The following is a 26,943-nucleotide window of genomic DNA, read 5'->3' as shown; positions in this document are numbered from 1 at the left end:
GAGAAAATCGCCAGCCGCACGCGCGGCGTTAGACACAGCGTTTCCTCAAAGGCACAGGGATGACTGAGAAGTTTCCCGCGCTTTGCAGACCCGCAATGCAGACACTGGCCAGGCTATTGTATACTTTGCACAGTTTACCGTCCTCTGCATACACAACACCTCAAGCCCTCAAGTGGAGCGGCTCTCTCTGCAAAGCAGCCGGAAGGCCTCCCTCCAATTTCTGTGTCTTTGCACTTGAGCTCACTCTTTCTTACCATTGTCACTCTATCCTGCAAAATACGTGTGCACACAACATATTCACCCTCCTGTTACCTTAACAGCTGGTGAGATACCAGCTCTGCGATCATCACGGTGGGGAGTGAGTCGTGCCATCACTGGCACCACTAATGCACTCACCTTACGTGGAGACCACCAGGCTGCGTGGCCCTGCCACGCTAGAGGAGGGCAGCCTAGGCTGGAGATCCACCTTCCCAGGTGCCCTACCTACTGGCTATTCCTCTCAGAAGCTGGAACTTCCCATGGATCCCCCAGAAAGGGGGGACCTCTGGAATTTAGAAGGCAAGGAGAACATCAGGTGATCTTGCTGTCATCTTCTTGGCATCTTGACCTGAAAAAGCTCTTACAGCTGCTGTCAGTGTCCTGGCTGGGAGGCGAAGGCCCTGGAAAACCAAGCCTGGGAGCAGGGAGTGTGCTTAGGTCCCCCTCTGTTGAGTTTTCTAAATTACTTCCCAAGAAAATTGAGAATGGGTTTGTAGGGCCCAACACACACACACACACACACACACACACACACACACACACACAGCAGCGAGTCCCAGCCCCGCTTGTGCTCCAGGGTTATCAGGCGCTCGGCCTGCCCGGCGGTCTGGGGCCGAACCCTGACAGCCAGATCTACCATCAATTTACCTTCCGCCGCCCCAGCTTCCCATTTAGCTTTTAACGTCAAATCCTGCATTTTTGTCGGCTCCGGCCTGTCTAGAGAGCTTGTGATTTCGCTGCAGGAGTGATTGCTTTTAACAAAATGGCAGCAACCATATTATCCGAGCAATTAAAACAGAGACCTTTTAGCCATCTCGCAAGGCAGGAACTTGAAAACTTTTTTTTAAGGAGAAAGAAAGGGAGTTAAAAGAGATATAAATGTGTAGAGGAGAAAAGCACGGAAGCCCCATACGCACAAGAAACGCCTGTCCCGCACACCACTCACTTGCTCACTTTCCTGGGACTTGACAACATGGGGCAGGGATGTTGGGAGCCTGGAGTGACTCATAATCTGGGTGTTTTGCCGGTGGGAGTGTCAGGCCTTTTAGGGTGTGCCTCTGGTTAGGCGGTTTGGGCTCCTGAGTTGTCGGTCCTGCTGCAGGTCTGGCTTTCTGGTTCCTGGTGGACAGGAATGTCGAGGTGGTTTGAAGTGTGGGGTCTGCTGCTGCTGGGCCGGAGGAAGCAGCAGGGCAGGCAGGAGAGGAAAGGAGAGGAGAGGGGAGCCACGGCCCAGTCCAGACAAAGACCTCGGATTTCTTGAGAGCAGGTTTACAAGCTTGTGTAGAAGCGAGCTGCCCGTCCCGACGGTGCTGCCAGAGTTTTCTGGTTCCCCTCAGCTGGTGTTTAATAAACCAGGAAAAGTGTTAAACGAGCAGATATGCATTAAGGCCCAGATGGGAAGTAGACCAGCTACTCAAGTCAAGCGCCAGCACACATGCATGATGAAGATAACTCCTTCCTGGCTCCTGTTCTGAAAACCTCACCGCCTCCCCACCATTCACTCCACTACTTCGGGAGACGCTTTCCATCGACCCCTAGGATCTGGCTGGTGTCTTTCTCTTCAATGGATTAAAGTAAAGATGCCAAAGGTGGCAGGAGGCAGGAGAGGGAGGGAGCCATTCTGTCAAACGGACAGGGATCCGGAGAGTAACAGAAAAATCAGGGCGCGCCTCCCTCCGCCCCCCAGTGCTATAAACAAAGGCAAGTGTCTGTAAACACAGCCCCGCGCCCACCATGTCGGCCCAACGCCGGCTGACCCGAGGGGAGAAAGTTCAGATCGTTTTGGCCGAGTTGTTCTAACCCCTCGCCCTCGCGTTGTCAGCTGCCCGCAGAAGAGACCCGCAGAGCCACTCGCTGTCTCTCCCCCGGCACTTGCCGAGTTCCCCTGCTGCAGGCTGCGCGCTCACAGTGGGCACGGGCCAGGCGTGGGAACCGTTGGAATATGAGGGGAGGGTCTGTGCCCGAAGCCGAGGTGCGAACATCACCCCGAGGATGGGTTCCAAGATGGAAAGCCTCTGGCAAGCCTCCCTAACACCAGATTTATATACGTGGCGTTTCATGAAACAAACCGCTTTTTAATACGTTTCACCTTTCTTCCCTCCCCCCTCCTCACTCCTCAACCCCTCCCCCTCTCCCCCCTCCCTGGCCTGCCCAGTCCTTTAAGGCACACCAGTTTCCCTGGTTCCTAGCGCAGAGGTTTAGGCTCCAGCCAAGACGGCGGGAGAAGGAGGCCTGGGGGACTTCCTTCCGGGTCGTGCTGGGACTCAGAGAGACCAAACCTCGGGCGGGGTACAGTCCCGGGGGGGCTGGTAGTCGGGGAGGGGTCGTTTGCTTGGCTGGCATGAGGCCGAGAGGACTTCAGACACCGCACAGTTAATATTGAGTTCCCTGTAGCTCCTTGTAAATCTAGCTCCCACCACCCACCCCCTTTAAATCCTTGGTCGCGATGGAGATTTCTTACTTGATGTTACCTAAGTTCCCTGTTACCTAATCAGGGACTTCACCGAAGGCCCTCCCTCTGCCCCCCAGCCTGCTCAGAGGAGAATCCACACCACTCCGCACCGCCCCCCCCCACCCTCACGCCGTTGAGACCACGCATAACCTCCTCTCTTCTCTTTCCTTTTCCCCTCTCCTTTCTTAGATGAAAACCCTATATTTTGAGTTAAAGGCTCTAATGCCTGGGATCCTCTCCAAACCTCCTCAACTGAAAACGCTCTCCCCAACGGAAACCTAGGTCCCCACCCAATGGCTTCTGGTTGATTTCAGGAAAACAAGGACACCTTTCCACCTTCTGGGGGAACTGAGGCCCTTCTCCAGGACAGACCCTCTTCCTACAGACCACTCAGGGTTCTCCTCCGGGCTGGAGGGGGGCTGGAGGGGGGCAGGAGGGAGGAGCCCAGGCGCTGTGGCAAGATATTCACCAAGGACCCTTCTCTTTATGGGACCACCACGCCCTGGGAGGACCATTGCTCCAGGTGATTGGTCGAAATCACTGACTCTTTCAAATAAAGTTAGAGGCAATCATGATAATTTAGTTTACTTCTGAATATTTTAAATATTATGAAAACAAATATAACAGTTTTGTTTTCAAAACTCTTTTGAGGTATCAACTATTAAAAGATTGGGGTTTTGTAAAAAAAACACACAGTGGTTTATTGAATACTTACAACGTTTACACCTTCAATATTAATTAAATTCCACTTAGTTTTAGAGGACGGAAGTGCACGAAACAAGTAGCTGTTGGAAACATCTTCAAATCGAGAACAACCACAGAGGAAAGGACAGCACGAGATACCGACCCCAACGGAAATGTTAGCGGCCCCGTTTTCCGTTTTGAAATAAAGCTTTATAATCCCCAGGAATATTTATATCCAAAGGCCAATTATTAAAGATACACTTCACATACACACCAATGTCCGCTGTCTGTTATCTGGAAGGGCAGGTGGGCAGGGGCCACGCTGGTGTCTACACAGCCAGGGGGGAACATTCAAACACAGAGAATCTACGAGACGACGGGATCCCTTACCACGCGGGAGTGTCCTCTTCATATTAAAATATGGAATGCTTTTCTTCAAATATCCACTATTTTTGGAGGGGGAGGTGGGGAGCGGATGCCTCAAAGGGGGGCAAAGAGAGGGGAGGCAAATTGCACATAAATAAACCGGATGACTCCAAATGCAAGTAGTCCTCGGGTCGGAGCGCGTGGAGCTTGCCCGGAGTCCTGGCTCTACATCCGGCTCCTGGGCCCCAGCTCACTAGGCTCTCCTCCTCCTCCTCCTCCTCCTCCTCCTCACTGCTTGAGCTCCAGGGCCCAGACGTGCTGCGGCCAGCCCGTCCGGCCTTTGCTTTTCTTGTCGTTGCTGCTCACTGTGCTTTTCAAGATTTCGTTCTGGGCAGAAGGGAGGCGAGGGGGAGAAAAGTGGAAAGAGAAATTCAGAGAGGAAACCTGGTTCCACGCCACCCCCCGCGCTCCCCGAGCTCGAGAAGACAGTGAGACAGAGAGGAAGGGATGGGAGGTCGGATGGCTTTAATTCCTAGCCCCTGCAGAAAAGCTACGAAGACTGGCGCTGTCCTACCTACAGCCCAGGCCTCCAAGCGCCTGCAACCCTCAGATACCAGATCGGCAGGTTTATAAGCAACCACCCATTTTCAGGTCCTTTATGGAGGACCTGGGGGCCCTTAGCGGGGTCGGCCCTAAATGTGGTTTCCCGGGTTTCAGTCGCAAACCCAGATCCGCACTCTTACAAAGAAAGGGAGAAGTTCCCTCGCCCTGGCTTGGGCCTGTGGGCCGGCGGCTCTCTGCCACCAGCTTAGCAGCACTTCTCCTCCAAGGCCTCTGAAATCCCTGGTTATTCTGGAGGTCACTGGTTTATGCAGCGCCTGAAGCGCCACAGGCCCCAAGGAAGAAACACTCGACAAATGGGATTATTTTTCAGGTCCTTTTCGGCAACAGCCCTGCTCTGAGCACCATCACCTTAAGGGAACTTGGGTAGGGACTTGAGAAAACTAATTTTCAGTTATAATTTCGAGTTATTGGTAACAACAGTGATCATAGTAATATTTACTCTTTGTCTTAAAATGTGCAGGTCAATGCAAATAAAAGAAGAAATACCCATAAAATGTACTCATCTGATAAATTGCATTTTAACCTGACGGCCAAAGAGAAACTGGAGCTGCATTTTAAAGTTAAAAGTGCTTATTTCGTGTTTACCTTTATGTCTTCGGGGCACAGTAAGAACAACCATAAAACTCTCTTAGAATCCGTGGCGGCCTCGTTCTCAAAAGGTGGAAATGGATTCAATAGTAACATAATTGGAATGGAGAGTTTATGGGAGACTTATTTTTGGAATACCTCAAAGCATTGGATTGGAGGCCCAAAGCGGTTCCAAAGGTCACAGAATGAGGGGTCTGGGCCAGTGCTATCGGATGATCAGTCGCGACCCTGAGACTGCGAGGTCCACCCTAAGTGCCTGGGAGACCAGCGATAACCCGGAGGGAAGATCCCCAGAGCAAAGCACCCCTCTTAGCCTTCTTCTCCTGCTGACACCCTCCCTTATCTCCTCTGCCTTTTCGGGGAACCATCCCTACCGCGAGCTGGTGCAAACAACGTAGGCTCAGGAGGCAGCCAAAGAAAGCAGGATGCCGTTGCTCAGCCCAGGCGGAAAGAGACCGGGAGCACCGGCCGCTCGAACCCCGCACTCCCAATGCCCGCTGCCCCGTGGTACTAACCAGCTCTTTCTTCCTTTTCTCTTCTTTCACATCTGTTTTCTTGATTTCCGCCTTGAAGGCCTCCGCCTCGCCGTTCTGGTCGTCCTTGGCCAGCAGGTCCATGAGGTAGGCGATGTAGCTGGTGGCCAGGCGCAGTGTCTTGATCTTGGAGAGTTTGGTGTCGGCGGGCACGTTGGGGATGCACTCGCGCAGTTCGGCGAAGGCGCTGTTGATGCTCTGAGTCCTCCGCCGCTCCTTGCGGTTGGCGGTCCCCCGGCGCTTCACGGGGCGCGGCCCCCCCAGGCCCGGGGGCCCGGCGCCCGGCGGCACCCCCCCGTAATGGGAGTGGTCCAGGCCGGCGGCGCCGCTGGCATAATCGGGGCTGTAGGACAGGGCCATGCTGTAGTCGGGGGGCGACATCTCGGGGTGGCCGATGAGCCAGCCATGGAAGTAGGGGTTCTCCTCGTGGCTGCAGCGGCTGGCGGCGGCGGCGGCAGCTGCGGCGGCGGCAGCGGCGAACGGGTAGCCCTCATGGTGCACCACCGGGTGGTGGGGGAAGCCCCCCACCAGACTCATGTCGCCCTCCGAGCCCCTCCACGCGCCCCAGCGTGCGCGCAGCCCCGCCGCCCCCTCGGCCCGGGCCCCTGCCTCAGCGCTCGGCGGCCTCCCCCACCCCCCACCCCCCAGCCCCGGGGCGCCCGGGCCGGCCCGGCAGCCGCAGAGGGGGCTGCTGCAGCCCGGGCCCCGGCCCCCCGCCTGGCCGGCCGGGCCCGCCTCAGCAGCGCTTCGGCCGCCGACTCCCCATGGGGCGCGGCGAGCTGGTCCCGGCACCGTGCGCCCTTGGCCGCCGCCTCCGGCTCCCGCCTTGCTCCACGGCCCGCGCGCCGGCTGCTGCTTCCCGGGGTGCTGAGGGGACGCCGAATCTTCGGGTGCTCATGCAAAATTGCCCGGCTCCCGCGAGGCTGCTTCTCGGAGTCGCAGGGCTCCACGCCCCGGCCGCGCTCCTGGCACCGAGTCCCGGGACGAGTCCGAGCCGCCGTTGGAGGAGCCGGCCCGGCTCGGCAGGGAGGCGGCGGGGTCGACCGCTCGCTGTGAAGCTACCTTCGTGCGACCCTCCCCTTCCCGCCCCTTCCCCTCCCCCCACCAGCCCGATCTGGGTTCTTGGGCGCTTATTGTTTTAATGAAATTTTTGGTGGTAGTGGTTTTGGTCCTTGAATGTGATTTTAGCTGCGAATAACGTGTCCTCGCTCCTCTAGGGCTCCCTCGGAGGGTTTTCAGAGAGGTCTCAGTGCATCCATTTTCTCGGATCCTCTCCTTCTTTCGGGGGAAGGATTTGGGGCCCTGCGGTCGCCTTGGAGCGCGAAGGCCTTCGGCTCCGGCTGTCAGACAGGTCTGCGCGGTGGCCAAGGGAGCTCCGGGGTGGCGGTGGCGGCGGCGGTTCTGGGCTGGGCGCCGCGAGGGGACCAAGCGAATTTTCCCAGCAAGATCTCCATGTACAGCTACATCTTTAGGGCCGCTCGGGTTAATATATGTCGTCAGAGGCTCCTCACGCCAATCCCGGGGCGGCGGGGGCGGCGCCTCGCTCCCTCCGCAATAAAACTTTTTGATGTTCTTTTTGCTAATTGCCGAGGTCCTCTTCTAGGATTGGCTGCCCCTTCATAACCATAAGATAATTAAAACGAGGGGGGGCAGGGTTAAAAAAACTTTTTTATCAGCCAGAGGTTAATGCAAGTGTTTAACAGATGCTTCATTATTAAAATATTTTTTTCCCCACCTTTCAAATATTGAAGAATCTCAAACCAGGTACAGTACCACTCCGTGTTTTTTTTTTTTTCTGGTTAAATAAAAGGAATGTAGATATTGCTTTTCGAAGTTCGATAGGTAACCGAGGCAAGAAATTCAGCTGGCATACGGGTGCAGTGTTGCGCGGGGCCGAGAGCAGAGGCGGCAAGGCCCCCACGAAGGGGCGGCTGAGCCGAGAGGGGCGCAGGGCGCGGCGGGGAAGGCTGCTGCTTGGATCTGGGCACAGGCTGGAAACTCCGAGCTCTGTGTCTCTTCACTTACCCGCCACCGTAATCCGGGCCCGGGCATTTGGTGTGGCTCATGTTATCGTGGCTGCTTTTGAAGATCACGGGTGAGACCCCCGGAACAACGGTCGAGCTGATTGAAAATCCTCTTATTTCCATATTCTTCAGGGACAGCAGTCCTCAGGAAGACCTTGGGCGATTTCAAAGCGCAGGCACCTCGGTTCCTCGAATTTGTGATGTGGCCGGTATTGGTGTTCCCCTGGTTTAACTAGCCTGTTTGGTAAGTAACTGAATATTTTTTACAGCGTGTTCAGAGCTTATTTTCCAGTTTTTATGAACAAACATATAAATATATCTCCGCATTCCTGCCTCTCCCATAAAAGCGGGCATCTGTGGAAAGCAGGTTTAGTTAGCGGAGGGGAACCATTAAACACCGGTTTAAGAGGCAGGCCAGGAGGACGGCTCGTGGATGTTTAGACTGCTGGCATTGGTGATCTTGAACGCATTATAACGGAAAATGCATCTCTACTTGTAAGTCACCGGGCTGCAGGGCTCCGGCCGGGCGGCCCTGCCGCGTGAGCGGCTTGAGAAGGATCGCAGGGGACTCCTCGGGCGAGGGGTGGTGGGAATGGGCAGTGGCAGGAGCTGAAGTTGCCCGCGGGGCTTGGCCAGGAGCCTCGAGGGGAAGCTGTTGTATATAGATGAGGGTGGTGGATGAGGACTCCACTCGATAGATTTCGGCGTGGAAAAGGGTGTCCACAGAAGCCGGCGGGCTGTTCATTAGAGGGGCAGGAGGGAAGAGTGTGCAGAAACCCGTGCAGGCCTGGGCAGCCTGCGATGCGCTGTTGCTGGGCCTGGCCAGGGTCCACCGACCATGCCACCTTGGTCACCTTCTTTTGGAGGCAGCCCTCTCCTTGCCTTCTGGGTGCTTTCCTGTGGGGTGCATAATTCAGGGATGGAAGGCAAGGTCCAGCGAGTGGAGGGCAGGGTTAGGGGGCACCCAACCCCAGTGCTGCCAGGGATTCCAGGCCCCAGCACAACAGTACTGAGAAATATTGTTTCAGGTTTGCTGCCTTGGGGCAGTAGGGCGGGGGAAGGAGCTCAGGGATGTAGAAACATAGGCTGGGTGTCCATATGCGGAGCATTCTGTCCTACAGGACGTCAGCTTCACCGGATGCCCTCAGCAGAACGCCTTAAGGCAGAGAGCAGGGAATGGCGAGTAGCTTATGACAAATTCTCGTCGGAAAGTGCCAGGAGCTTACATATGGGCTCTGAACAAAATAGGGATCTAGAGTTTCAAACCTCCAACTTGGGTGGGTCTGCAGTTTTGAACACAAGGAGAGTCTTTTTAAGACCTTGTTCTTCCACGAAAGACTATAAGTAGTGTGGTTGGGGTTCTGTTTACATTTTCACCCAGAGGCAAACCCTGAATGTGTAAATACTGGTAGTTCAATCCCCTGACATTTGATACATTAAAAAAAAAAGGATCTGTTTATAAAAACACATCTAGGCCCAGGGAGCAGGTAGACAAAGTAAGATGGTTGCATCGTGGCTGGGAAAATTCTCGGAGAGTAGTTGGTAATCTGCTTTCAGGCCCACAGGGAGTTTTGAGAATTGAACAGAGGAAGAAGAGGCCGGGGAAGAGGGGGGAGCTGGAGAATAGGATGCTGTGTCCACAAGAGGCAAGTGGCCTCAATGGCGAAGGCTTCAGAACTTGCCTTTCTCATGATCTTTTAATTGAAACAACAACAAAATGAGTGGGTCCCTTCATGGTCCCAGATAGCATGGCCAGTGATAAAAGAGATGGACAACAGGGGACAGAAAAAAGTCATAAAAGATGCTAATCTGAGCATCAGTCCTCACTGACAGTGTCATTATCAGTTAATTAATGTGGTCCAAGGGTGTAGGGCTTCATTTATCTCAGAAAGCTAAACGCAGGGGCTATGGCCTCAGAAAGGCGGCTTGGCGTCAGGGACATATCGGTGAACTCTGCTGTCTTCAGCTGTATTTACTGACTCAGAGGCCAGACTAGCTGAGCTCCACTGTGAATTCTCCACCAAATGTGGCTACTTTCCCCTCTTGATGTTCTCCTTGCCACATTTTCTCCAGGTCTGTTGGGATACTGGGTTAGGTTGCTGCTTTGGAAAGCTGTGAGGCAAAGATGCCACCTCAAGTTTTCCTTCAATTTAGGTGGCCTGTGCCATCTGGAGCAGCAGTAGTGATGAAGTGATGGTAGTGGTGGCAATGAGGGGAAAATGGAGGGGAAAACAGAAGGAGGGTGTAGTTCCAGGCTCAGATGTCAACCCAGTGACCCCACCCCAGGGCGTACATACATACGAGTGTGGCTTCTGGGGTGTGCTCCCCAAAGGGCACGTTTTCTGAGTCCTCAGAGGGCCCAGCTGCTGAGATGAGGCTGGCTGGTGGCAGTCCTAGCGTGGGTGCCCATGGGAGGAATCCTGGCGAAGGCACACTTCCTGCCTCTCCTTCTCTGAGACCAGGGGCTGCAGCTTGTCTTACCCTGGCCGATCTGGAGCCCACTTCTGGGGTTGGGGGTGCACCCTGGTTTGGGAGAATGTTTGTGATTCTCTGTCCCCATCTTCCAGATCCTAGCTGATGGTGTACTTACTGTGCCGTGCCTTATGTCTGCCTCCACCTAAACAGACAGGACCGGGTTCAAACACTTTTTTTGTGTGCCCATGTCTCTGTCCTTTTCTCTTCACTCCCACCCCTTCCCCTGGAAAAGATTCAAAGAGCATAAGAGCGGCTGAGCACTCCCTTGCAAACATTTTCATCTTGTGAGATACTACTTTTAAAATCAATCTGGTTTAAACTAAATATATATATTTTAAAACTTCAGTCTGTTTTCAGGGGAAATACAGATCTTATTGAGGTATTTATTATTCCAAAGGCAAGGGCAGTAAGTATCTTGTGTTTTGCTCATGAGAACTCAAAATAAACTGGACCCGAAAGGAACCAGGCCAAAGGGCCATAAACACACATTTTGTGTTTACGGGAATTATGGCTCAATTCCCTTTGTCGTTTTTTCAAATCTAGTTTTACCTTATTTCCCCAACCAACGTAGAAGAAACTGAGCATTCCCCTATTTATCTATAATGACTGATCCCCAGGTGTGATAAAAACCTAAGAACTCATCGAACCCAGAAGGTGGCAGAAGAAGCAATATGTTCTTGAAGATGCAGCCCCAGCCCCACCTGCTCCAAAGACAGTGCTTCCTGCAACACCCGGGTGGTTCTGCCCTCCTGCCTGTACCGGGGTGGGGCTGAGTCATTTTCACACGCTAACCACTTAGTTTCAGAGCCCTCAGGACATCTAGAAGGTGGCATATTGCCTGAGTGGCGTGGTGGCAAGGATTTCTCTAACTGATATTTTGTAAACAAGGAAACCCTCAATTCTTTGTTTTCCTTTTTGGAAATGGTTGCCTACAGATGTGGCAAGTGACAGTGGCCCCAGAAACGAGGTGCTGCTCACTGTGCACATCCACAGAACAAAATCAGGGTCAATGGGACTTTTGTGCCTGTTTCAGAAATGAAGGGCAAGAAAAGCTTCCCTTGGCTCTTAAGAGGTTTTATTTCTTGTGAGCATGTTCCTGTTTGGATTTTGGGTTGGGGGCAGGATATTGACGAGTGAACCCTCTTCCCTCCTCTTCCCACCTCTTCCCCATCCAGAGCAGTTCTGTGGAGATGGGGGTGGGGAGGGGCTGATCCAACTGCAATGCCGACTATGGAGGGGCTGATTGCTTGGGATTCCTTTAGTCTAGTTATGATTAAGAGACATTTAAGTCAGTGGAGAAAACTGAGACTTGCTGGGTGCCTGTGTATCTTCTCCACTCCCCGTTTTTGCCTCCCCCCATGTTCCCTCTCCTCTGTCCCTCCTCTCCTCCTGTCCTCTCTCTTTCCTTCCCTTCTAACTTGCCTCCAGCAATGTTTAGATTCACAAGGTTTTTGATGCTACTGAACCTAAAACTGATGGAGAAAAATAAGATGTTGGTTCATCCTAACTCCTCTAAGAAAAAAGCATTTTTTTAAAAAAATGAGATATAATTGACATATAATACTGTGTAAGTTTAAGGTATACAACATGTAAGAAAAATCTTAATATCCAAGATTTTTGGTATTGGGAATTTTCATTTTCTCCAAATAATTAATAACTAGACCTCCATGTTAACTGGAAGATATTCAGCTGGTCTGGAAGGATTTTCATTGATAAGGGAGAATTAAATACTTTGCTAGTTATCCTAGTCTGTCAAACTGAAATACTTACTCAAACTGAAGGGAATAAAAGATAATGTGCATGGAAAGACCTCATAAGAGGCAGTATGATGCATATATGGGACGTGTTATGAATGTTATTACAGGGGCCCTAAGAGGTACTGTAAATCTGATCTTTGCTACTTTGTAGTAAAATGTAAAGTTTAGAGCATAAATGGCATAAGAAAATATATCCCACAGGATTTATGTGAACTTCTCATCCACACTCTGGTTTCAAGTAAATTCCATCCACACTAGCAACATTTTCTTCCAAGCCGGGAGGAAATCATTCCGAATTCAGATGAGGAAGTAATTGTAATTTTGCATACATGCTCTGTGGAAGTAGTAAGAAATGAACTTCAGCTAGTTTGCAATCCCATCTGGTGTTCAGAAGATGTGAAAGCAAAGGACAACTTAAAATGTGGGGCTTTGGGCAAACCGTTTCTGGGACTGAAAGGTTTGTTTGTGACTTGAGGGCCTGGCCATGGCCAGTTCTGAGTGCAGTGTGCTCGCATTCCTGGAAGTCCTGGTCTGAGGCCTCCTTTGCAAATTCACGTGGATGGATTTCTCTAGCCCTGGCAGTTTCTCCCAAACCCTTTCTACTTTCTTCTAGGGCCTTTGCTTCTAGACAAGGGACTTGAGCCAGGATGGTTAGGTTTCAGGTTAACAAAAAGAAACACTTTTATTGTCAATATTAATGGCAAACCTCGATTTTTACAAGGCTTGGGTTTAGCAGCGTGAGCAGATCAAAAGCAGCTTGGCTTGATTTCTCAATATTCTCTGGAGCTTAGAAAATTAACTGCAATTTTGGGCCTAACGAAACAACACACACACAAAGTTACAGAAATGTTAAAATTAACCCTTCAGCAGAGATTTTTTTTTAACCTGTGTATACAACATGTCAGGATCTAATAAATTTGCCCACTGAACCCAAGGCGAGTTTTGAAGGAGACCCCCTTAAGAAAAAGTGTGAGCAGGGTGTCTTCATTTGCAATGTCATGAGCCTGTTTCTGTGTGTGCATTCCACACTCGCCTTTCTGGCTGGGTAAGGATCCGGCAGACTGAGGTCTCCTTGGTAATTTGGGTATACCGAGTCTCCAGTTAATGATAGATAATCAGCCTTTGGGTCATTCGGTCATTCTCTTATTACAGACCCCTCCTGCTCTCTCTGATCTCCTTTCAAACTAAATTTCACACAAATAAAGCAAGACAGGGACAAACTCTTAAAAAGAGAGGGAGAGAAAGAGAAAGAAATATTAGAAACTCCTGATACAGAACTCTAAACAAGGAAAGGCGAGCTAAAAGAGGATAGGAAAGAACATCTTATCAAAATGAACATGCTGTGTACAAAACATGAAAAGAAAAGGCTCTGGTTTCTGTTAAAGTGACAGAAAATTAAAATAAAAATAATTGCAGGCAGAAAAGTTATAAACAGAGAAGGCAGGATGCTTGCTGGAAATGCGCAGCACTGGGAGGCTAATTGTTGTTGCAGATTATATATCGGCCCCACAGTTGGAGAGGCGCTACTTTGTTCCATTTTCCAGAAGAGAATGATTTTCTTTTTAATACTTGTGTGAGTGCCCACTTAAGTTAACACAGGCCAAAACCTCTAGGAACAGAACACGGAATTGCATTCTGCTTGCAAAGCCTCCAACTTCAAACGGAAGAATTGGTTTTGTGCAAGAAAAGCAGAATTCCATTCAGAACACATTTGGAGGTTTCACTAAATCAGTGACACTAATGCTTTTTTGTTTTGCTGACAGAAGGTGCAGGTCATTCTTGGGGAAGTCCAACCCAAACCAGGCCTCCTCTGCCACCCAGGGGTCTTCCTTTCTGCCAGTCTCCATCTGCCTGTGACTCAGAAAGACAAACTTCAGACTGGCCGAGCTGCATCTCTGACCAGATCCTTTGAGGCTTGTGTGGCATGAAGAGTTCTGGTGAGAGCGCCCCCAGTGCCATTTTTGCCCTGGCTTTCTTGGCCCAGGTCCAGGGCTCTGGAAGGGTCAAAATCTAGCCACTGGTGTTGTCCGCAAGCCCTAAGTTTTCAATCTGATGAAAGACTGGAACTTTGGCTCAGGGTTTGATCAGCTCACAGTTCTACAAGTTAGAGGAGCAGGCGGGAGATGGCAGCAGGTGGCCAACTGTGGGTCTGGCACTGCTTGACGTGCCTGCACAGCTAGCGAACTCCTCTCTCTCTCACTTCTGTGTTTCTTCTAGGCCCAGCTGAAATGCCACCTCCTCCAGGAGTCCTTTCCAGGTGTAGCTTCCCTTCTTTCTCCTCCCTCAAATCAGATTTCTTCCTTCTGGACTCCTTTCCAGTGCTGCTGCTCTGTTCTCTCTGGTAGATCTCTGGGCACTTCCTGTGGGTCGTGGAGAGACCAATCAATGCACTGAAGCCAGTAGGTGCTTAAACAGCTTGTGTAAAAGGGGTGATTCAGAGAAATCAGGTGAGTTCCGCATATTCCAACAGCAGTCGAATTGGTTTTTATTTTGAAGGAGACGAGAACTAATAGAGGAGGGCATCGCCTTGCATTAGGGAGCGGGCCTACATCGCTAAGCAATCGGGAGGGCCAGGGAAGGCTCCCTCCCGTTGATCGCAGTGGCATTGGGTCTGTGGCAGCCAGCTCTGGATCCGGGAGTGGGAAGCGCAGTCCAGCCTCACCGGGACTTCCTCTCCACCTCCTGGGCTCCAGAGGCAGAGCCGGCACGGTGGACTACTCTGGGCTCCCCGATGACCGGCGCCTCTTTCTCTCTAAGCCTTAGTTTCCCCATCTGAACAAGGAGGTAATGACACCGACCTCGAGGGTGTTCAGGGAAGATTAAATGAGATCTGTTTGCTCTCAATAAACATTGATGTATTTTCTCTTCCTGTCTTTTTGGTTTCTTGCCCTCTCTTCCAGGCGCCCGAAGACCCAGCCCAACAACTAGGGCCGGGTCGCGTCGGGGGCACCGCGCTCCTCCGCTGGGATCACTGGGGCCGCGGCCGTCGCTGGACAGCGAGACGCAGAGTGAGACGCGGGGCTGCAGCCACAGCTCGGGACTGTACGGGGACAGGAAGCGCATCCAGAGCCGCCACCCCAGACTCAGGCCACTGCGTGGGCTGCTGGGCCGCTCCCTTCCTCCTGGTTAAATTTTCGTTTTGATCCCACCGCCCTCTCGGTAACAACCGCCAAGGAGGCCAGATCTCCGCCGCTCACCGCTGCGGGGAGGAGGGACCCCCCTCCCCAGCTTCCTCCAGCGGGTCTCGAGGACTTTTCGCTGGAGGCGGGCAGGAAGGGGTTAACCGCGCCCCTCCCCCCACCGCGCCCTCCGTGCCGGGCGAAGGCCGCCGCCTCCCTCGCGAGGTCTCATTAGGGAAACCCTTACCGCTATTTTCAACATTTCCTCAATCAAGAACCTTTAAATAGAGCTGCACAAACAAATTGGCGGCAAAAGCGTAGATCTTGTCACGATTGAGACCAATCCCAATATTTCAGCCTTGTTTGCTTTGCAATTACGGGTTGGCTTGTGGCAGCGGTGCCACCGGGGCAAATCTGCAGCCGCCCGCGCTCTCCTCCGCACCCTCGGCGGGTGGAGGGGGCGATCCGCACAGCCGCTGCCGGGGCGGGGGGGAGGGGGCGGCCGCGGGGCGGGGCGGGGCGCGAGGGGGCGCGGGCGGCCGAGCCTCTGGCGACCCGCGTGCAGAGGGCGCGCAGGGCGCCCGCGGAGAGGGCCGGACTCCTGAGGTTCCCGACGGAACCACGGAGGTATATACAGTAACAGTGGAATCTGCGGCACACATGTGGCAGTCTTGCTGCGTCCTTACGCAGCTTCCTTTCTCTCCTCTCCCCTCTCTTCTGTCCCCATGACGCGTTTCTCCAGTATTTGTTGGCCGTGCCTGGATTTCCCCTTCTCTCGCTGTTAAACTGCTAGCATGATTTGTTATATTTTCCATAGCTGCTTATTCTTGTTTGACTTTTTGTACCAAGTCTCTTTAACTCTGCGGCAGGAAGAATGGAGCTCCAGGTCCTTTGGATGGGCTCCTGCAGGCGCTCGGCTGTCCCCAGCCCTCCTCTGATTCTTGCGGGACGGCTCTTCGCGGAAGTCAGCCGCGGGCTGCGTTCGGTCCCCGCCCAGGCCCGCCGCGCTGGTTTCAGCAAAACAGTAGTTAACTCCAATCAGGTCCTAAGCCTTCTATTTCACAGACAATTAAATCTTGGCGGCTGTTTAACAAAAATGTAATATTTACTCTGCTCTATACCGAGGAGCACTTTAAAAGTCAAAAACAAATACTACATTTCAAAAAAGAAAATATGACAATAAATCTCGTTTTATGGATCCTCTCTGTATAAGTGGAAACAACATGATTTAAATCCGGGACACTTCCACCCTCCCTTTCAGGGACAGCTAAAGTTAGACAGATACTGTCTTTTAACACACATTCTCCCTGGCTGGCGGGGGTGTGGGGGGGCACCCACAGTTTCACGCTCACTTTAGTTTCCAAGATTTCACACCCCACCCTGACCCATCCAGCCAAATGCAACAAGGATTATGAAACAATTAGGTCTGAGATGTGAAGTCTATTTTCACATGGACTCAAGAAAAATGGTCATGACTGGGGTAATTAATTTATAATTTCATATTACTTTCTAAATGGCCACCCATCTTCCTCTCATGTTGATTTCTGAAGGAGGTGGAAAAGTTGAGGCAAAAGAAGAGTTTTACGAGACTCCGGGGTACATATTAAAATATGCTTCTTTATTATTTAAAAGTGCATAAGGTATGGACCTGCATTTGTTTGCTGATGGTCATAAAAAATTCATAGCCGTTCTTGTCAATTAGTGATCTCTCATGCTTCAAAAAATGTTTTTGTTTCTAATTCCACTGGGACTGTATCTTCATTCTCCTGGATCACCCTCCTATAGTAATATTTTGGTTCTCAATTTTATTTAAAGCAAACCTCAGAAATGATGGTTTCCTAAAAATGTGCAATGACAAAGCCACAGAATAATATTTCAAGTCCGAAGTTATGCATTCTCATGTATATCAATTGCCCATAGAGTTTTCTAGCTGATTGCTTTAGTAGTTCAAGAAATAGGAAGCAGCAGCAGAAAGGGTACCATTTCCTAAAAATTCTCCCCTGCCCCCCAAATTTGGTCTGTCATATTATTCAATGCACAAATTATAATATTAGTTTCATGTGTGTTAATCTGTTTAGTATTAAAATTGCTAGAGTGTCTTAACCACTAACATGGTTTGCTACACTGCTTTCAAATGGGTGATCTTAGATAATTATGAAGATTTTGATGTTAATCCCACATTAAGTGAATAACTATGAATATAACCTTAAAGCATTATTATTCTTATATAAATGTCAACAAACACAATCGCAGAGGGAGCACGATTACTTTTTATTTGACATTATCCTATCAGGATATGGCTACATTCATTTATTTTAAAACTGGGGCACTTTTCAAATACTATTTAACAGATTTTTTTTTCAAAACAGAATTTGCAATGCCCATAAACCACAGCAACTTGGTACTGACAGATGCGTATTTTTCCTACATTTTTTATTAATTAGCCTCTTTGCAAACTCACTGAAATAGAAAAGTATACAAAATATTAAAATGTAGAGAATAATTATTAGGGTCTACATATTTATTAAGCTAAACCAATGTTATTAAAATTAAAAACATATGCCTGGCATATAAATGTTTCTTTAAGAATTCTTTTTTGGATGCTCAGTTATTATTTTTAAAGCCTGCTGAGATTTTCAAGTTCTGATTTCCACTCTAAACAGGCATTGCATTGTTTCAAACAGTAGCTCTTGGAACAGTACCACCCTTAGTATTTCAGACTTCCAAACAACAATTGGAATTGGATAAATGCTTTCAGCTGGGAGCACTTTCCTAATACCTTTGTAGGTAATAGGATTCCCTATTTGCGCTGGGTGACAAACGGACAGTGCACTGGACAGACTGCCTACTCTCTGCAGAATCTAGGAGAGATTAGAGGTTTTCCTATGAGACCACTTGTGGTTCATATAAAAAATTTCTGTTACAATGTGAAATCAGAGAATATTAGGGCGTGCCTTTTCTACCCATAGATGTGAAATGATGACTGAAAGAGGGGTGCAAAATATAAGATAGGAGGAATGCAGAAACAGAAAATCTGGAAAAGAAAGTTCTTAGGCAGGATCTGGCTCTTCGCCCACAAACAGGAGAGTGATGAGTTGAATCAACATCAGGATTGCTTTTTGTTTTCTTCAATTCAGTGATTTAAAAATAGATTTTTCACTGAATGAAGAAGCCCAATCAAGAAAATATATGTAAATTCTTGTATATGGGAAAATATTAGCTACCTTGATTTTCCATATTAGTTCAAAATGTAAGGACCTTTAACTCACCACACCATTGTTCTTTCTAAATGAAGAGATGTTGTAATAATTGGTGTCGAAATCTTTAAATTTTTTCAAACTTGTGTTAAATTGGAATAATAAAGCATATCCATGAGATGACTTCCATAAACCCCAATTGGCTGAGAAAAAAATGAAAAAAAAAAAAACACCCCACTTAGAACTTGTTGGGAGAAACCAAACAACTGGTTATGAACATGGGATAAATAAAGCAAGAGATTGGCTCTTTCATTCCTAGTTATTCTTTCTGCTTTTCCAACATTGTTAAGTTCTTTGTATCATGTGCTATTCAATTAAAGATAATGTCAGCAATAAAATTATAGAATCTAATCAAGTGACTATTTTTGCTTTATTATAATATATATTACATTGGGGCTGTTGAAGGTATAATTGATTGCTGCATATTTCTTTTTTCAGATACAGTAATATTTAATGAAATGTTTAGAAATATCAATCTGTTGGTTCATCAAAGAGACAATAGTCATGTTAAATAGTCATGTTAAGTGGTATTAGAATCTGTGTGGCGTGAGCTGCACTTGCTTTGTAAATTATAATGCTTTTAAAACCATGACCTAGGTATTTGTAATGAGGACATCTGAGAAGAGAAACTCAAGGCTCCTCAACTTACACAGGCAAGTGCACCTCCTCATGTAGGAGAACTTGCCCTAGAAGCATATCTCTATTGGAAATGCCATTTCTCCACCCCTCCCCTATTACTTCCACTAGCTGTGTTTTACTAAGAAGTCACAGAGTTAAGAGTGGCTGCAACTCACTGGGCTTTTCTGTCTTTAGATACCTTACTATTAGATGATTGAAAAGTTCAGTCAGTTGTCCTTGTGTTTAATGTTCTCATTGTTAGCTATCTTAATGTATGGCAATAATTGGATTGTGACCCGAATTTTTCTCATTGCCTGGCATCCTAGGAGTTTTAATTTATAACCTCAGATCCATCTGAGTAAATAGTAAGCCATATACATTTTATTGTATTATTAATTATGCCCTGCTTCATGTCTGTAAGAATTTCAAGTAGTTGTTTGAAGAATTACGATGATTTGCCCTGGCTGGTGTGGCTCAATGGATTGAGTGCCGGCCTGCAAACCAAAGAGTTACTGGTTTGATTCCCAGTCAGGGCACATGCCTGAGTTGTGGGCCAGGTCCTTGGTTGGGGGCGCATGAGAGGCAACCACACATTGATGTTTCTCTCCCTCCCTTTCTCTTCCCCTTCCTATCTAAAAATTAATACATAAAATATTAAAAAATAATTAAGATGATTTTTCCAAGTTTGTAAAAATAATGCCTCTAAATATAATTTCATAATTTATTTTGATGTTTATTACAAGATTAATGATGTATCCTGGTAAAAATTTTTGATCCCTAGATGAAGCAAAATCGGATTTGGAATGCAACAAATTTTTAAAATTAATTTTGAGCATGTCATAAAGACATTTTAGTGATACACAGCAATGAAACTATTATTATGCATGTAAGGCAACATAACACAGTGATTAGAAGCAAAGTCACTGGGGGCAGAGGCACAGTTTTGAGTTTTAACTACAACACTTACCAGCGTGTGGTCTTCAGAAAATTATCTAACCATTCTCTGCTTTACTTAGCACATCTGTGAAAGGTGGATAATAATTTTAGACTCTGTTGCAGTGTCATGACGAACATTGGTTGAGATGATTCACATGAGGCAATTAGTAGAGAGTCTGGCATAGAGTAAGTGCTCAATAAACATTAGCTCTTCTCTTTGGCATAGCTCTACAAAGGTTAAGGGTGGCATGCCAGCTACCTTCCTGAGAGCCACAAAGTAAGTGTGGGGTGTTGACAGCCCATGGACACAGAGATCTGTGTGGGGAGTCTGCACTGGCATGCAGCTTCAAGGTTGGCTGGGTGAAGGCAATGGCTTCTGGTTGTCTTCAGAGGCTCTAGAAAGGTATGTGGAAATGGTCCTAGTGATAGCAACCCGTCAGACTGGCTGAGGATACCTGCTTCATGCCATCTTTTCCATGTGTGATGTGGTCTCTCGGTGCCTAACACAAAGGTCTAAACTGTGGGAAATGGCACTTTAAAGAAATGGAATGTCCCACCCAGGTCAATATTCCCCCTCCCCATTTTTTTCTTAGTACCAGGTGTCACATGTGATTTATACCTACCAAGAGGGTGGCTTATATGGCCACGGTCACCACTCAGAGGTTCTGGAGATTTTAATGCCTGAGTTCTCCACAACTGAGTGACTTTAAATATCATGACTCTGTAAGGACAGGAAAGACATGCTTTAAATGTCAGATCTTTCAAAATTTAAATGCCACAGCTGAAAAGCTGTGCACTTTAAACAAGTCACTCAACATCTCTGAACCTTAATTTACTTACATGTAAAGTCTACCCTTCTAAGTAAAAACTAGATTAAAGGAATAATGTGTACAAAGAGGACAGGATAAAATAAGTGCTCAATAAATGCCAATTCCTTTCCACCACGTCTCTCCATTTGATCCTTATGTATTCTAACATATGTGCTTTCTTTTAATCCATTCCCTGAACCACTTAGTAAAATTTGTTTCTGTTCAGTTTTATAGCTCTATCTCCCCTAGGTTCAGACACTGAACTAAGGTTCAATGAATAGGGTTTCTTCATTGTTTTAATTGCACACTCCAACAGTAAAACATTTTAAATGTATTTATTTATAAATTATGTATCTGCACTATTTTACTGATATATTATTTTCATTATAAACCTAAGCAAAGAACAAACTGAAAAAGAGTAAGTGAAGAATGAAACCATAGGTTTTAATATTTTAGGGTGAGATTCAGCAGCATCAACAATGGTTGCAAATTCACATTTAGAATAGTCTTGGAGACTGAAAAATGCTTCAGTTGATTAACTGTTCCATTCACGTTGTGGATGTTTCTGCCTTGTTTTGTGGCTGACTAAAGCTCTTAACTAGGAGAGGGAGCAGTCAATTCCACCATTTTCTTGTTGATGGTTTATTCCTACATTCTTTGAATTATCCTCAATCTAAAGCATTTTGCAGGAATCCTAAGCCCCTTGTTCATTTGGTGAAAGGTTAGCTTAGTTAAAACCAGATTATAGCCCTGACAGGTGTGGCTCAGTGGATTGAGTGCTGGCCTTTGAACCAAAGGGTCACCAGTTTGATTCCCAGTCAGGGCACGTGCCTAGGTTGCAGGCCAGGTCTCCAGTAGGGGGTGTGTGAAAGGCAACCACACACTGATGTTTTTCTCCTGTTTTTTCTCCCTCCCTTCCTCCTCTCTAAAAATAAAGAAAATCTTTAAAAAATTTTAAAAAACCCCACAGATTATATAGTCTACTCCCACCTAACTGAGCCAGATAAACCATAACACCACCCAGTTAGGTGGCCACGGTTAACACCTTTTCAGCTGAGATCTCCCTACTTCCCTGAGGACACCCTGTGTACCCCAGGCAACTGTTGGCTGGGACCAAGTGAGGGTGTTGGTGATTCTGACTGTTTATGTAAGAGCAAATATAAAGAGGTCTGATGGGGTTCTTTTGCACCCCATTTTTTGACTTCTACACTCAGAAGTTGTGATTCCTGCCATTTCTCTGTTGTGATGTTCTATAGAACGTTCTGCAGAATGAAGGAGACTCTTAGGTGCGCCGGATTCTGTTCGCTATAACTTGCCTTACTCTCTTTGCCATGTAGTTGAATAGCACTTCACTGCTGACAAATCACTATCATACATTTCTTTCATTTGAACTCATTATTTCTATAAGGCAGGTAAAGCAGGTTTGATTCTGTTCATTCTCAAGATGCAAGAGATGCACCATCCTGGCATTGACTGCAGGAGTGAAATAATTGACCAAGTTCACACAGTTAGCAGGCAGCCGAGTTGGGTTTGAACTTGTTTTCTGGAGGTCATATCATACTGTTTCATCATCTTACTTATTAAACTGTGTTTATTTTTGTCTGAACTGAAGGGAGACAGATTACACATGTAATGTAAAAAATTACATATTTAAAAATAATGTTAAAATAAACACATTAAATTTGAAAGCCTTGCTGCTAGTTTTTGTCCCAAATTGGATCTCTGGCTATGGCTAAAAATCAACCTTGACAGCACCAAATGCAGCAGAAGATGTGGAGAAACTGGCTTACTCATTTTTACTGGTGGGAATGTAAAATGCTGCAGTGAGTCTGGAAGACAGTTGGACAGTTTCTTAAAGAAATAAATGTGCAACTATCTTATGATTCAGCAGCTGTACTCCTGATCATTTATTTAGATAAATGAAGACTTAAGTTCACATAGAAAGGTGTATGAATGCTTATAGCAGCTTTATTCATAATAACCCCTAGCTGGAAACAACTCAGATGCTCCTTGATGGATAAACAAATTGTTCGCCACTCTGCTAACAGTGAAGTATGTACTGTTAATCAGAGTACATTCATACCATGGAATACTCCTCAGCAATAAAAGGAATAAATTATTGTTAAGCACAACAACTGGAGTAAATCTCCAGAGAATTATGGTGGGTGGAAAGGCCAACCCCAAAAGGGTACATTTACATACAATTCTTAAAATGACAAAGATATAGAAATGAAGAAAAGTTTTAGTGGTTACTAGAGGTTAATGGGTGGCCGGGGTGGAAGGGAAGTGGGTGTGGCTATAAAAGGGCAACAGGAGGGATCCTTGTGGTGACAGAAATGTTCTGTATCATAGCCCGTATTAATGTCGATATCCTGGCTGTGATATTGTACTGTAATTTTTGAAAGATGCTACTGTTGGGAGAAACTGGGTAAAGGGTGCAAAGAACCTTTGCTATTTCTTACAACTGCATGAGAATCTGAAATTATCTCACAATGAAAAGCTTAATTAAAAAGTCACGGATATGCAGTGGCTTCCAGAACTGACCAGAAAACAGAGGTAGGAGGGGGTTAAGAATAGAAGTTGTAAACTTTGGGAATGATTTTCAGCACACTGCTCAAACTCCTCTGCATTTCTTCCTTCTGATTTCTTATGAATTGTAATGTATATTTACTGCGATTTCTGGGAGTTAATAAAAAATTCTCATGTCTCTGTCATAGGACTGTCAGTTTGCAAACCACAAGTATTTTTTAATTCATCAGCTGACTGCTTTACATATCAGAAGATAAAACTAGATTACATTGAATCTGATGTCGAAATCTGTTTTTAAAGTCAGAGAAAAGATTTTATTATCCTTTTCTTCTTTTTCTTTACTTTCTTCTTTTTTTCTTACTCTATTTGAACTCGTATATCCCCATATTGTACTGCTAAAGCTAAAAAAAAAACCCACTAAGGATGCATATTGTCAGCAGAATTACTCTCATTCTTGAAATGAGAAATATAAAGTTATACTGATTCTCTACACAGAACCACTCTCTGCAGCATGCTTGGCTAACAAGTGTAATTAAACAAATCTACTGCTGATTTTTTGAGAAGGTAAAGTAACAATTTTGCAGAGGGCTGGTCTCACCTTTCACAGCCACCAGAGCCGCCACGGGGCCCTCCGCAAACACCTGACCACGCAGGAGAGTGATTCAGTTATTGCAGATGAACCGCCGTCATGACAAATAGAGGTTAAACGGTGAGAATTTTAGGACATATTTTGGGGAAGGATTAAATAAATCAGGGGACTTGCTGACAGCAAATAGTATCTTTGAGTGCCTGATTTGAAACACAGAATCAGGGAATTGAGATGAATGCCAGGTGGCCTTTGGGAGCTGGAAAAAGTCCCAATGAGTTGACTGACTTAAGTCTAGGCTTCATTTCAGCATCATTACATAGTCTTTGAGTGACGACTTATTAATTATTGCCTTAAGACAAGATTATGTTAAATACAATGATGGCATTAAGGTATGTTAATGTGGGAAATATTATTTATAATTTATTTCAATGATTCCTTCACAGTAGGGTTAGCAGGCCTCAAAACTAGTTCTTTATAATCTTTCCCATCCCATCACTGTTTGCAAGCAACTAAAAGTGACTTAACTTCTTATGTCAGATTGAAGATATTTTTTATTCTAACAATGCATTAAAGCTCTTATTCTCTTAAAATAGTGAATAATAAACTTTATTCAAGGATGCCATGGGACGTTAAAATGAAGCCTTTTAACTCAATTAGCTCTCTCACAGTGGAATGAGAAATGTCGGGACAGACCATTGGTACCAGACATGCCGAAAACACTTGTAGCACACGTGGGCCAGCTGCTTACCAGAAGGACTTGCCGTGCCGGGGGGCGGGCAGAGTCTGTGAAACAGGTGAACACTGGGGAACAAAAATTCCCAGGCACATGTCTACTTAGGAGAATTTAGCATGATGGGCCTGCCTTGCTTTATAGTTTTTCCAAACCAAGTAGACTAAGAAGAAACAACAACAGCAGCAGCAACAACAACAATAAAAATTTAGAAAACCCAATGAAAATCGCTAAACTAACAACAATACAAGAAAAATAATATGAATCAAAACAAAAACTGGGCTTTTATGAGGTTGTCTTGAGGTCAGGAAAAGAATGATAAACTTTTGAGAGGAAGAAAGAAATCATCAAAGCCAAGGGAAGCTCAAAGTGAAGTTTTAATAGCAGCTATCATATTGCTCCCAAGCCTTGGCCATTTTTAATGCAGCTGTTTTGTTTTAAGATGTCCCATCCCCATTCCCCTTACACAGCCCTCTGCAGTGACCACAGGCACACAGTCGGGCCCATGGACCATTCTAGAGAACTGTAAACCCCTCAGAGAGATGCTGCAGGGGCAGCATAAATGGAAATGATAAAATCCAGTCTAGCCTTTACCTGAATCACTGTCTGAGGTTAACCCCAGTGGACAATGAGCATTATCGGGAGTCTCCATGGGCCTGACCAAATTGTACTGATGGCATTTTGTGCAAATTAATGTACATGTGGAGAACTTATTTTTTATATTTAAAAACAACAGACCTTGGGTAGCACCTTGGACATAACTTATTTATTGATTGATTGATTTATTTAATACTTACGGACAAGAGTGGAGATAAACTTCTCATTCTGGAGTGTCTTTCTAAACATTGCAAGAATTCATTTTATTGAGTAGTGTGCTTTGTCTTCTTTCACAAAAGGAGCATGATTTATTATAAAAGTGAGCATTTTCACAGGGCCATAAGCATTTTCACACACCTCTAGGATGGTATGAAGTGCTAGAAGTTGGTCAAGGCCCTGTTACACCCTGAACTGGAAATTAGAGGTAATAATAATAATAATAATAATAATAATAATAACAACACTGGATCTTACTCTGTGCCCGGCCCTGATCTAAGTATATTTCCCACGTTGACTCATTTATTTTTCACAATTACTGATTAAAAGTTATTATCCTTATTTTTATAGACAAGAAACTGAGGCCAAAAGAAATTACCAGCATCACACAGCTAGTGAGTAACAGGCAGAAGTGAAACCCATGCAGACTGGCTCCAGAGTGTGTTCTCTTAGCCACTATTGTTCACTCATTTGCCGTGTATCTATCGAGCACCTCATATACAACAGGCTGTATGCAGGCAGTACTTCAGTGAATCTAGATGTATGTCTCTGCCTTCCTTGAATTTATGACCTATTGAGCATAAAGGCTAATGACTTATTGTGTGAAAATCTTAATGTTGTGAGAGGGTATTAGTCTATGTTTGCATGCAATGTTGATTTTGATATAAACTTCTTAATAAATACAGGGAACCTGACTCCTCCCCACACAGCCATGGTTGTCTTCTTTCTTGTGTTCCCCATCTGAGCTGGCTCACTTAAATGTGAACTTTCAATGTCAGGCTGCTGCACTGTACTTTGATGTGAGTCTCAGGTGACAGGCTAGGTTGGCAGGTTCCCTACCTGGATATGATTGTGCCAGTAACAGTGGCAGTAGGAGTGGGAGTTGGGCCCAGGGAGATCTCAGTATCTATTGGTGTTGATTCATTTTTGCTTTGTTTTGATGTACAGCCATGCAACTCTGGAATATGATTCTGAGTTCACCAGCTCAGGGATAGCCTCCAGAGAGGAGTTAGGAGATAGCGCCCAGGGCTTTATTCTTCTATACAAAGGCAAGTCCAAGCTAGTTCTTCTAAAGATATAGTCATGTCTATTATCTTTGACCTCTGCCTAACCAATTCTGTCTGGATCATTAAGAGTATTCTTCCTGGGATTCAAACTCAAAATTAAATGGAATCAACTCATGAAGTAGATATGAGCCTAGTTTTTTTTAATTGAATTTTAAAAAAATTTGTGTACAAAGAGCTCATATTGTTTTTGCAGTAAGGTAGATATCTTGAATGACTCATTCAAGGAAGTTCACTCAGTCCAAGGTAATGAAGCCTATATCCTTTGCTTATTAAGGGAAACACAGGCAGCATATATTGAAGCAGTATTTCCAGGTCAACCCACGCAGGTTTGAGCAGATGTGGGAAGAACGAGAACCCTAGTCAGATTTTCTTGATGGCTCCAGTAGAGCTGCTGGTGACTCATCCTGTTCTCTCAGAGGCAAAGAATGAGTTTAGTTTTTGAGATTTTTATCTTGAATTCCACTTGGAGTCTTGCTAGGGTATACCCTTTTGTGATTATGGGTTGAGTTCCAAAGTTCAGGTCATTTATTCATTCATTCATTCTATGATAAATGTTTATTGAGTGCTTACTACATGCAAGACTTAGAATAAATAAAACTTGAGATCCTAAGTTCATTGATTTTTTAAAAAAAATTAAAAACAAAAATGTTAACTTTATTTTTAAAAGGCTTTATTTATTTTTTTAGAGAGGGAGAATAATGATGTGTGAGAGAAA

General features: G+C 46.4%; 1 protein-coding gene and 1 long non-coding RNA gene across 4 annotated transcripts; one reads left to right on the top strand and one right to left on the bottom strand.

Annotated features, from left to right (window-relative positions):
- Nucleotides 1–3,269: 3,269 nt before the first annotated feature.
- Nucleotides 3,270–6,131, bottom strand: HAND2 (heart and neural crest derivatives expressed 2). The gene is made up of 2 exons (XM_045831404.1): nt 5,488–6,131; nt 3,270–4,147 (listed from the first exon to the last, which is right to left on the bottom strand). The coding sequence occupies exons 1-2, from the start codon at nt 6,040–6,042 to the stop codon at nt 4,049–4,051; spliced, it is 654 nt and encodes a 217-aa protein (XP_045687360.1). The 5' UTR covers nt 6,043–6,131; the 3' UTR covers nt 3,270–4,048.
- Nucleotides 6,132–7,110: 979 nt separating this feature from the next.
- LOC123813645 lies at nt 7,111–15,355 on the top strand. Of its 3 annotated transcripts, XR_006784792.1 has the most exons (6): nt 7,111–7,269; nt 7,662–7,773; nt 13,525–13,698; nt 13,979–14,018; nt 14,107–14,208; nt 14,662–15,355. It is a non-coding gene; the product is annotated as an uncharacterized LOC123813645 (long non-coding RNA). The 3 variants fall into 3 exon arrangements; XR_006784793.1 differs by lacking the exon at nt 13,525–13,698; XR_006784794.1 differs by lacking the exons at nt 13,525–13,698; nt 13,979–14,018.
- The last annotated feature ends 11,588 nt before the right edge of the window (nt 15,356–26,943 follow it).

This window comes from Phyllostomus hastatus, unplaced genomic scaffold (genome assembly GCF_019186645.2).
Source record: "Phyllostomus hastatus isolate PE091 unplaced genomic scaffold, TTU_PhHast_1.1 phas_contig_159, whole genome shotgun sequence".
Taxonomy (NCBI): domain Eukaryota; kingdom Metazoa; phylum Chordata; class Mammalia; order Chiroptera; family Phyllostomidae; genus Phyllostomus; species Phyllostomus hastatus.
This window is presented reverse-complemented; position numbering and strand designations above follow the sequence as displayed.